This window comes from Crinia signifera, chromosome 3 (assembly GCF_055691185.1).
Source record: "Crinia signifera chromosome 3, ASM5569118v1, whole genome shotgun sequence".
Taxonomy (NCBI): Eukaryota; Metazoa; Chordata; class Amphibia; order Anura; family Myobatrachidae; genus Crinia; species Crinia signifera.
In genome coordinates, this window is record NC_139219.1 from 192,429,601 (window position 1) to 192,441,635 (window position 12,035).

The window sequence follows — 12,035 nt, forward strand, 5'->3', positions numbered from 1 at the left end:
TATGCATCGCAGTATGCGAGGGGCAAATTATAACCTTAATGGGGTAGAATTAGGGAAATCATAAATGGAAAAGGACCTAGGAGTCCAAATTGATAACCAACTTGGGTGCAGTACACAGTGTCATGAAGCAGCCAGGAAGGCCAACCGAATACTAGCATGTATAAAAAGGGGTATAGAAACTAGGAGCGAAAATGTAATCATACCACTCTACAAGCCACTGGTTAGACCGCATTTGGAGTGCAATTCTGGGCAAAAAGGTAGAAGTGGAAACAGTTCAGAGAAGTACAACCAAGTTAATAAAAGGGATTGAGTATTTAAACTACAAGGATAGATTAGCCAAATTAGGAATGCTTATGCTGGAAAGACAAAAAAAAAAAAATGCTTCACGTGTATAAATGGGATGCAGTTACAATCCCGGCGTTCAGAATCCCGACCGCCGAAATGCCGACACATTCTCCCTCCGTGGGTGTCCACGACACCCCTGGAGGGAGAATAAATTAGTGTGCCGAGCGTAGCGAGGCACCGCGCCCGCTGCGTGGCGAGCGCAGCGAGCCCGCAAGGGGGGGCGATCCACGTCCCCCCCTTGTCGGCATTTCGCCTGTCGGGATTCCGGCGTCGGGATTCTGAACGCCGGGATCCCGACCGCCGGGATTCAATACTGAATCCGTATAAATATATCAGAGGGCAAAACACTTAGCTATCGGGCAACTTCTTTGCTTTGTGGTCGGAGATTAGAACACATGGGCATGCGTTCAGACTAGAGAGAAGATTTCATATGTGTTCTCGGTACTTGTGTATTATCACGGCGCCCGATTTCATCTAAATCGCATACGATATCACATCCGATTTATCGGCCGATTTGATCTGCAATGCGATTTTGCGGCCGATTTTCGGCCATTTCCATGTTATTCCATCCTTGCACACCCCCAGGTACTATGCGATGGTATGCGATGTGATTTTCGGGAAAATGCCCCTGATTGTACAATTAAATATCGCATAGCATTGCATGCCAGCAAATGGCATGCGATTCGCAATGTTAAATGCACCCCCATTGTTAACACCACCCCCACTATCAACGCCAACCCCGAAGCGTGGCGAACGCAGCGGTACGCGTCCTCAGACCTTTTCATACCCCCACTATACACGTCGGCATGGAGTTGATTTTAGATAGTGTGGGGAGCGCAGCGAGCCACCGAGTCCGAAGCGTGGCGAGCGCAGCGAGCCCCGCAAATTACTTTACATGTATTCCGCGTCCGCTCGCCACGCTTCGGGCTCGGTGGCTCTCTGCGCTCGCCACACTATCTAAAATCAGCTCCACGACGACGTGGATAGTGGGGGTATGAAAAGGTTGAAAGGACGCGTACAGCCACCCCTCAAGGGCTCGCCACACTTCGGGTTGGCGTTGATAGTGGGGGTGGTGTTAACAATGGGGGTGCATTTAACATTGTAAGCACCCATCAGGGTGATTGTACAATTACAAATCGAATCGCTTCACATGCATCACATGCCACTATATTGCATGCGATGCACTACGATGGAAATCGGGGGTGTGCAAGGTGTGCAATGATGGAACAGCATCCAAATCGGCCGGAAAAAGTGAAAAATCGGTCGAAAATCGGCTGCAAAATTGCATCCGATTTTTGCATGTGATTTGTGGCCGATTTCGTGGCGCCGTGATAATACACAAGTACCGTGTTCTCTATACACACTGCCCGATTCGTCCTACTGACATCACAACAGGGTGGGCACACTTACTTATGCCCGCCCAATTGAGCGGTCAATCAATGCTGACTCCGGTGCAGGTGTACAGGCGATTGGCAGATTACCCATACACACAGCACAACACATAATATATAGCTTTAAATATATCAGGCATCGGCTGTGTTGCACTGCTGACGCGATGTATCTGATCGCAGTCATTCAGATATATCACCGATACACAAGGATGTTCCATTGATATATCTGTTGCTCAATTGAACCTTTTTTTAGAACCTAATTTTTGTGGAGTTGAAAGTATATTTCTGATGGAAGTGTGAAATTGACCAGGAAAAGAACCGGCAGTTGGGAAATCCCCTATATTTCTGAGTGACGTACGCATGCTACCTTAGTCTACTAGAGAACAGCTATATATCCCAGCCATATTGGTCACTACGAGGAGAGTACACATCACAGCCAGGGTGTCCTCCTAAAGAAACCAAGATGCACTTTCCCCTTGCATCACTCATTGTAAGTTACAGTACTTCTTCACCACCAGCCTTTTGTCCTTAAAGCACTCAATAAATTATGCGTAGAACTAGAGAACTTCAAGCTAGTCCTAATTCAGAAAAAGAAACCTTCAGGGGCTCATTAATACCACTTGAAGCCGTAAGTAGTGTACCCTTTTACCCCCACTCAAAGAAACCTTGATAGGCTTTGCCCACCCACCCTATTAGGTGAGTACACAAAATATCAATTTGTTTGGGAATAACCTCATGTTTGGAAGGTGTTACCACCTTTAGGAAAAAGAAGACCAATTAGGTATTTCACGGAGTTTTTTGACGCTGGATATTAATCGCCCAGCGCTATGCCCCCGCAAACTGAGGGATGTACGGCCATTTTCTTAGTGATCTAGTGAAATGCCGATAAATCGCTACGTGTGCAGGCCCCATAAAGCATTACATCTGATAAGACTGATCAGCCTACTTAATGATAAGCACATACCTTTTAATACTTGACGTGGAAAGCAGATCATTATTACCAGTTCCAGCATCTGGAGATGTTCCAGGCTGCACAGGCACTCTACCAAATGGACAGATCTACCACACAAAAACAACAGCGTGTAATGATCCCACATTCAAATTTAAAGAAAAACTGGCCTGTGTAATTTGTACAGCTCACCTTTTTAGGCAAACTGTCAATAGGCTTCCTCAGAATACCATCACATTCTTCAGGTGAACTAAACTTTTCTCTGCAAAAAAATAATTAAAAAAAAGGCTGAGTTTAGGTACAGTTAGGAAACCCTATTTAAAACTATAAATTTAAAATATGCAATAAAGTTCATACCCAAATGAAAATCTCCTGTTTACAGAGAACTCCGCTGAGCTGTCAGTACAGCTTTTTTGCGATTTCTCCAACACACCGCTCTGAACATTTTCTCTTTCACTTTGACTCAAAGACACTACAAAAACAAAATAGAAAATATAATGTTACTCTAATGTACCCTATACACTTGTGAGCTATTGCATGCAATCATTTGATTTCGACCACATCTGTTCGATAAATCAAATAATTGTATGCAAATTTTATGGACCATTCAATGCGATGCGCGGGCCCACCATTGAATGCTGCGTCGGTAGATAGTAAGTGCTGCACATATCTATTGAACTGCAGGAGCAATCCTATGTGGTTTTTAACCACATGCAATTGATCAAATACATTCCGCGAATGGGGGGGCGGAAGGGATACTTGCGGCGGGTTTGGGAGAGGGGGGTCTGAGGGACCTCTGCCGGTGTCCGTTTGGGTACTTTAGCTTTGTGAAGGAGCACTAGCATGCGGCGGGGGTCAGTGGTGGTGGCACAATTGTTTAAAACATTTTAACAAATTTCAAATTCTACTGCCGCGCTGACCCACGACACCTGCTAGCGCTACGCTACTCCACCACCCTCTGCCAGCACCCGATGTGCCATAGCAAGATGGTATGAGACACCGGGTGCTAAAAGGGGGCACTTTTTGCACCATAAGATGCGATTGTATGCGATGGACAAGTGTATGGGCAGCATAATGGTCATAAAATTTAAATATTGACACTTAAATGAATTACAAATGCATATAGATATAAAGTCACTAACAATACAAGTTTTCTTTATCTTCCTCAGAAATGAGCTGACATTTCTTTAACTGCAGGTTCTTCATGGCCAATTCAATCATTTCAACCGGAACAGCACCGCAGTCCCTTCCTCTTTGGAGTATTTGCTTGCTCTTTTTAGAGTTTCCTATAAAAAGAGAACTTTAAATGAATATACAGTCTTTACTTATTCCTATAAGTGGAGAGCAAGAGAAAGGGAAAAGTACTCTCTTTTTGGGGGCACACTTAATTAGTTTATACGAATACTTAACTTTTATTTAAATTTAATATAAAACTTTTATATTAATTCAATTTAAATAAAAGTTAAGTATTCGTATAAACTAATTAAGTGTGCCCCCCCCAAAAGAGAGTACTTTTCCCTTGCTCTTGTTCTCCAGTTATCCCATACTCTTTGGGGAGAACCTCCACTACCCTGACCTGTACATAATTATTCTTATAGTGGATATTATCTAATTATTTTCACTACATTTGTACACCATTTAATAGCTTCCTGTGCAGCAGTAATTTCCCATCTTCCCCCTTTCCCTTTGCACAACGTTATTCCTATAAGTAAAAAGTTTCTGGAAAATAAGTTCCAGGTAATAACAAAGTTAAATTCAAGTGCATTTAAAAAGCATTAGGGTGTAGAAAAACAGTCAATGCAGTGCTTGAATGCTGCAGTGTCCTTATTAGAGTGGAGTTTCTGCAGTAAGCATGTACATGTGCCACCTTGATGCACAATGCATGGTGTAACTGCCCATCTCCTGGCACTAAAACACAATGCTCACATGCTAGAAGCCCAGCTCTTACATGCAAGTAGAAGGTGTGATACAAGTCGGACACTAATGCGCAACGAAAACATGACATTTCCTCAACACTTTACAACGAATCATTCGCACAGACATAAAATATATTAAGAGAACAGGTGTGAGCATTACGTTACCTGCTGCTTGTTCAAACTGGGCAAAAGCAGCGTGCACAAACGCAAACTTCTTGCAGTTTAGTCTTGCAAGCTGGAACTGCTCACGTGCTTCTTCTGGGTCCAAAATACTAAAATATATTAATATATAGATTACTGACCAATGCACTGCATGTATATATAAAACCTACTCTCCTACATTTCAACGATAAATCGCATGTACAGTGCCCAGATGTTCATGACAAGAGGTGCAACGCTATACGCGTTCCCGTGCCGCACCTCCTTGGTTGCCCCGGCAGCAGGAGAAATCCATCTGCGTCGCCGGGTAGTCTGGCGCGCATTGCGCGGTGTTCCTCACCCTGCGATATATTGCAGTGCTGGCTTGCACTCCCTCCTCCCACCCGCCCGCAGCAGCAGCAGGAGACGGAGGAGACCCACATGCAGAAGCCTCCGCCTTCCTCCCACCCACCCTGGGAGCAACTGGACGAGATGGAGGTGTCCTCCCTCGCGGCAGCAGGAGAGTATCTGCATACTTAAGTGGGCATGCAGTAAGTGAGCATTCTGTATACACTGCTGTCCACCAATGTATATTAAAATCAAAACACTGCCCACCAATGTACAGATGGAGCCAGGCTGATCCAGCCTGCTTCTGGCGCACGAGGTGCCACACTGCGCCGGCGGATGTGGTGATGAGCATGTGTCAGCGACATTCCTGGCATTCCCCATTCCTGGCAATTGAAAAGCGAGCGTTCGAGACGCTCTCGCGTCCACGTGTGCTGGTGCACCAGCCGCCAGATACGTGCGTCTGGCATGCCAGCAGGGACGATGAGAAGGGCTCCATCTGTATATACTGCGTTTTCTGGGGCACCCAGCTGTCCGTCATCTTGCGGCTTAGTTCACATATGCGGCTTGTGCATGTGCCCAGCATACCGCACAAATGCGTAGCCATTCGATAAATCGATCGGGCTAAGAATTTGCAGCCCGTCTAATTTTTGAACGGCCGTGCATGTGCAGCCATTTACGCTGTGTGCATGCATGTTTGTGGGTGGCACATCGGCATTTTATAGGAGTGCCCCAGAAAACACAGTAAATACATTGGTGGACAGTGTGATTTTCAGGGTCCATACACTAGTCCAATTTGAGCCCAAATCGGATGTGTTTGATGTCCCACTCGGGTCCGATGTGCATCGGACCTGAGCTGGAGGTGGGACCTCTGACTCGCGATACATTGCATGTGAAAGGAGTCCATGCGATGTATAGTAGGTGATCACCGGGCAGTTCAGAAGGGTATTCTACCCTAGCCTATAACACCCTCCCCCCTTCCCCCTCAGCACCCTGTAGTACAGCCCATCAAATAAAATCTATGGTGCATTTATGCAGTGGATAAATTGCATGCACTATATCTTATGTGAAATAAGCACTTAAGTACAAAATCTGACGTGCAGGACTCACGGGGAGTTCAAGGGAAAGCTCATGCAATTTAAAGACTCAGATAAATTGCCCTAGTGCAGTGGTAGCCAACTCCAGTCCTCGAGAGCTACCAACAGTTCACATTTTCGAGGCAACCCAGCTGCTGCACAGGTGCACCGATTACAGACTAACACATTTTAAATGATCCACAGCTGGAGATAATTACTTCACTTTTGATTCTGTGAGGAGATCTGGAAAACATTAACTGTTGGTAGCTCTCGAGGACTGGAGTTGGCTACCCCAGCCCTAGTGTATGGGGGCCTTCTAAAATCAAATTGCTCCTTACTTACCAGCTGAATAACTGCCTCCCCAATTAATGGATCAATATGGTGTAGGATTAGCACAAGGATTCAATAATCACTATTGTGCCAAATTTAGGTTACATACAGCCGAGCTTGTTCTCACCCACATAAACTGACTGGATTGAGAACTGGAAGCTTTAGGGCTGTTTCACACAGTACGGTTCCTGCCGCACGGTGAAATCCCGTACGGCCAGGGAGCCGTGCCGCACTCAGCAGTTGTGAATGGACACTATTGTGTCCATTCACACGGGACGGCCACGGCCCGGCCGCACGGCTGCAGCCGGATCCCCCCACTGGAAGGGACGGCTGCCGGGCTGTGGCCATCCCTGCCATTATAAAATTCTGAGTGCGGCGCGGCTCCCTGGCCGTACGGGATTTCACCGTGCGGCAGGAACCGTACTGTGTGAAACAGCCCTTAGGAGGTAGTTTTTGGGAAGAGGGGAATTTAATAAGACATGGACTAATTGATCCCCCAGGCCTATTCAATTAGCTCAAAAGTGAGCCTGATGGCAGCACTTGTCAGGTTTTTTGTTTTTTTTTAAGCAGCTAATCAGATGTGAAATAAATCCCCGATAACTAGATGTTAACAGGTGCCACAACCATTTTAACAGATTCTGTGTATTAACAACAAGTTTTAAGACGATGTTTGGGATGAAAAAGGGTCTGGAATTGAATTGCCTCAGGTGATAAATCCTAAAGCTACCACACCACTTCTCATCCCCATTAACTTAACTGTGCTAATTGAATTCACTCCTTTAGCTGTGTTCACTGCCATGTTCCAGGATCCAATTCAGAATGCATATATCCAGATAGTGTTTGACTGGGCAGTTCTTCCAGTCATTCACTTTATGTTCTCTAGCTACAACTGCTTTTGCACATTTGAAATTGCCTCATCTACCACCAAAAACCATCATAATTAGCACACATTAGTGTGGCTTAACAATATTTAACTTTACTGACTAACACCAAACAAGACTTCAGTGGTCCGTTTGTGATCACAGATCTGTTCTCAATAAAATGAAAGCATGCACAAAAATGTTACTTTTCTAATTCATGCGCTCATTCATGTCACCAAGAAATAGGTCATATATAATCTCCCACTGCCTCCTCTAGCAGCACACACATTTAATTGGTACATGTTTTTAACAGCCTTTTCGATACATCACTGACTACTTGGGAATACTATAGGTAGCCAATACAGGAGCTTTACATTGTAACTAGACCTGGTATAAAAACTCCAGACACATCAGACCTTTAATTTACGCATCCAATAGGCAGATATTTGTTCTGAAACCGTTAATACTTACAAATCAGTCCTCTATACCAGGTCTTATTTTACAAGTTATAGATTAAAATGCCATACTTACGCTTTTAACTCAGCAAAGCGAACCAAGATTTTAGCATAGCTCTCATTGTGGCTGTGCTTTTCTGCAGAAAGTGATTCAACAGCCAGACTAAAACGGTCAATCAGCCTACGGAGTAGTACACCGTCACTCTGCGGCAAGCCTGTGTTCTCCAACTTTAAAAGAGAAGTCAGCCATTCCTCTGGTGTCTTTGGTGTTACAAGATGGTTAAACACACCAGAGTGCTCTTAGGAGAAAACAGAAAAGATTTTTACAACAGGTATGATGAGGGATAACAAAAAAGGTGATTAACATAATTCCATCCAATAGTGAAAAGTTTTCAGCCAAATAACCTTAAACAAGCTTTCTACTGTGAAAGCAAACTGTACTGCTCTCCTTTCATCAACCCAAATATAATTTACAGCCTTTGGGGCCCTTTAAATACTTACAATGGCACATGGTTGGTTGCATTCAGACCAGCAACTAACTGCCACAAACATCACACATTTTTATTTGCAGACCATAGAAATGGTCATGAAAATGTTCAATATTCCTCTATAATTTGTGTCTCTGTGTACTAGAACTGAATCACCCTATTAGAATCATAGTATTTGATTACTCGAGCTACAAAGTTAGGGGATCAGCAACAAAAGGTGATCATAGACAGAAAACCCAGCAAATGGTGGGGACTGAAGAGAAGGACCCTGAAGAGAGCACTATAACTGGTAAAGGAGTTTGTAAAATTCATATTCAAGAGTGGACAACCCTGGGGGGTGGCTTGGCTGAGTATCTTGTAGGTAGCACGTTGCTGTAGCTCCTGCCAGCCATACGTTTAATTTATCCGGACACCCTGGTGATGGTGGTGAGACTCACCCCCTACGTGTGCCTTAACTCCCGGTGGACCCTAATACCTCCGGTCCTGGTGATTGCTGCGGCGGAGTGGCAATATATAGCCCCTGCAAGCAGCCTGCGGCCTATTGCGACTCCACTCTGCCCGACGTTGGAGCCGTGCCTCCTGTGGTCCCCCGCTGTGACTCCGGCCCTGATAACGCATACACCACTCTGGTGGTGGGTGAGTATACACGCGCGTGTGGAGTGGCGCTGTTCCACCCTCCAGAAAGGAGCCCTCCCCGACACAGCTTCTTCCACTGCTCCTTCCCATGTGTGACGCCAGCACCATCTTGCCTGGGGACGGAGGCGGGTGTCTCTCCGTCCGCTCTCCTGATCCTCCGGTGGACTGGTACCTCTGCCTAAGTGAGGTGAGGTGGTGGTGCCCTGCCTCTGGTTGTGCCTTGCGGCCAGATGAACCCCTGCTCTGGGAAACGCTGCAGTAGTCTGCAACACATGGACAGAATTTTTAACCCTGCTCAATATTCTTCTAATTAATTTATTGGACCACTTATATCCTAAAGAGCACTATAACAACACTGTGACAGTCCAAGCTACTGGTCTCCTGTGTGTTCTTGGTGGTGTGCTAGCTGCCGCCATCTTCCTCCGTGCCTACCTTACTACTGACGGTTTATCTTCCTGGTAGTCCTATAACTCCTGCTGTGTGTGTGTGTTTCCTCATGAACATGGAATGTTCTGTGCACCTAATACTGAGAGCAGTCTATGCTTCTTCTGCTAGACTTCTTCATCAGTTGGACTGCCTGCACCATTGAGCAGTGTGATGCAGATGCTGTGGAAGATATGCCTGTGCTTATTGAACCTCTGGCCCAGCCTGCTCTTGTACTGGACTTTGCTCTGAGCATGCAATTCCATGTGAGTCTACATAAAACTGAAACAGGATGAAATACAGCCTGTCGGCACTTGTCGGCTGAAAAAACAGTGGAAAACCCCATGTTGACCATCATGCTGTAGACCAAATCACCATAGCCCTTACTCGAATGGCGTCATTTCTATAAATCCTGCAGGAAGTGAGATTTTTTTTTTTTTAAATATGCATTTGATACTTGCTTTGTGATACTTATGCTGTATTATATCACATACTCAATGCATAACGATTATGTATTATCGTGTCTACCTGGTTGGGTGTTTTGTACTTTTGAAAAAAAAAAGTCAATCAAAATTATCGAATACACGTTACTTTCCTGGCAATTAGGTTCAGGAAATCTGGCATCTGCCATGATACCGAACACTAAATGGTGCCCCATACACTAGTCCGATTTGGGGAGATTTCACCAAATCTGATGTGTTTGACGTCTCCCTCAGGTCCAATGCGCAGTCCCACGCAGATCGGACCTGAGTAGAAACATAGAATTTGACGGCAGATGAGAACAATTTGGCCCATCTAGTCTGCCTCTTTTATCCTTCAGGGAATCTCAACCCTTTTTAATCCTGATTTATTTGTAAGGATATTCATATGCCTATCCCAAGCACGTTTAAATTGTTCTACTGTCGTAGCCTCTACCACCTCTGATGGGAGGCTATTCCACTTATCCACTACCCTTTCTGTGAAGTAATTCTTTCTACCATTTCCCCTGAACCTACCTCCCTCCAGCTTCAGTGCATGTCCTCGTGTTCCATTACTTATTTTCCTTTGAAGAAAATTTATTTCCTGTACTATGTTAAAACCATTGATATATTTGAAGATTTCTATCATGTCCCCCCTCTCCCTTCTCTGCTCCAAACTATACATGTTAAGATCTTTTAGTCTTTCCAGGTAAGTTTTGTGATGTAGGCCATGCACCATTTTAGTTGCCCTTCTTTGTACAGTCTCTAATGTATTTATATCCTTCTAAAGATATGGCCTCCAGAACTGAACACAGTGGAGGCGGGACATGCTGGCCATCCAACCCCTTCTCAGTCCCCCACCCAGCGGTGGGGAACAGGGAAGCATTTGATCCTGCCACCAGCAAGGTCTTTGGAGGTGGTGCTTCAATTACTTTTAGAAGTCTCCTAAAGTGTAAGCAGATGTCTGTCCAAAGTGCCGTAACACACACACACACACACACACACACAGTTTAGGTTTTCAAAGCTAACCCATGTAATGTGGGCATGAGACCTGTAATAGTGATAGATGCCCCAGAACAACTGAATAGTTCCTGTTCACTTTATACAGGAGATGCAGCCATGTTAAACAATTAACACACACACACACCCCAAATGGAACAGAGCCTGTGCACACTGGTGTTCAGAACTGAACCCATGCCATACTGTAACCAAGATTGTTGCAGCCTTTAGGATTTTTTTTTTATTTTCAGTAAAAGTTCACATAATGAGATGATGGTGCACAGCATTAAATTTGGTAGGAATGTAAACTAAAACATTACTCACCTGTTGTGTCTGCAGAAGACTTTGAGAAAGTCAATTCATCTGTCAGAGTATCCTCATTACCATACTTCGTTTTGAAGCTTTTAACTCTGTCCAAGATGGAGGCGATTTTTAATTTGCGCTCACTAATATCTTCATCATCCATTTCAGCAGGCTAAAAATGACAAAGTCAAGTTAAACTCTATTTTCAGTTGCCTAAACTTTAGTGCAATTGCACTTTATATGAATTGCTCTAACTTGTCTAAAGGGAAATACACATGTAGAGAATTTTGCTGTCTTTACAGCCATTTTAGATGTCATTTTCACAAAATGATGGTTGATCTTCTCATCAACAAAAAAAGGCTCAGATAACATCAGGAAGCAATAGTAGCAACAGACTCTAGGAGCAGATTAATTTATACCCCTTTCAGATTGCAGGTAAACTTAGGTTATTGCCGGGTTGAGGTGCGCCCAACCTAATAACCCGTGTTAACCAAACCGGCAATTCGACCTGGATTTTAAGAAGAGTTAAAACCTGATCCCCCTCTATATCAGTGGTGTCAAACTCATGGCCCTTCAGCTGTTGTAGAACTACACGTCCCAACATGCCCTGCTACAGATTTTATATAATGGATTGCTTAAACTGTGGCAGGGCATGCTGGGACGTGTAGTTCCACAACAGCTGTAGGGCCATGAGTTTGACACCACTGTTCTATATAATGGGCGACCTGAGTTTAGTGTGAAAGTGCTGGATACGCAATCAATATTCCAGGTCCAACCCAGCATTGTGATCTGAAAGAGATTTTACTTGCGAGGTACAGAAAAACCACAGTATGTGTAGTGTGGAACAGAGAATGAAAAGTAAAACTTTTAAAATAGATCCAAGGCTTTAACAAGGTAAATGAGGGAAATAGTATTCAAATGAA

The 12,035-nt window shown here is 44.5% G+C and overlaps 1 protein-coding gene across 2 annotated transcripts in view; it reads right to left on the reverse strand.

Moving 5' to 3' along the window:
• TTK (TTK protein kinase) overlaps positions 1-12,035 on the reverse strand; it is a 47,853-nt gene that overhangs the window by 30,880 nt on the left and 4,938 nt on the right. For both annotated transcript variants that reach the window (XM_083177151.1, XM_083177150.1), the window contains exons 2-8: positions 11,134-11,284; positions 7,882-8,104; positions 4,767-4,873; positions 3,828-3,971; positions 3,043-3,157; positions 2,878-2,947; positions 2,701-2,795 (exon numbers count right to left, since the gene is read on the reverse strand). In XM_083177151.1, coding sequence (XP_083033277.1) covers positions 2,701-2,795; positions 2,878-2,947; positions 3,043-3,157; positions 3,828-3,971; positions 4,767-4,873; positions 7,882-8,104; positions 11,134-11,275 — 896 coding nt within the window. In that variant the 5' untranslated portion in view covers positions 11,276-11,284. The remainder of the gene's footprint in view (positions 1-2,700; positions 2,796-2,877; positions 2,948-3,042; positions 3,158-3,827; positions 3,972-4,766; positions 4,874-7,881; positions 8,105-11,133; positions 11,285-12,035) is intronic.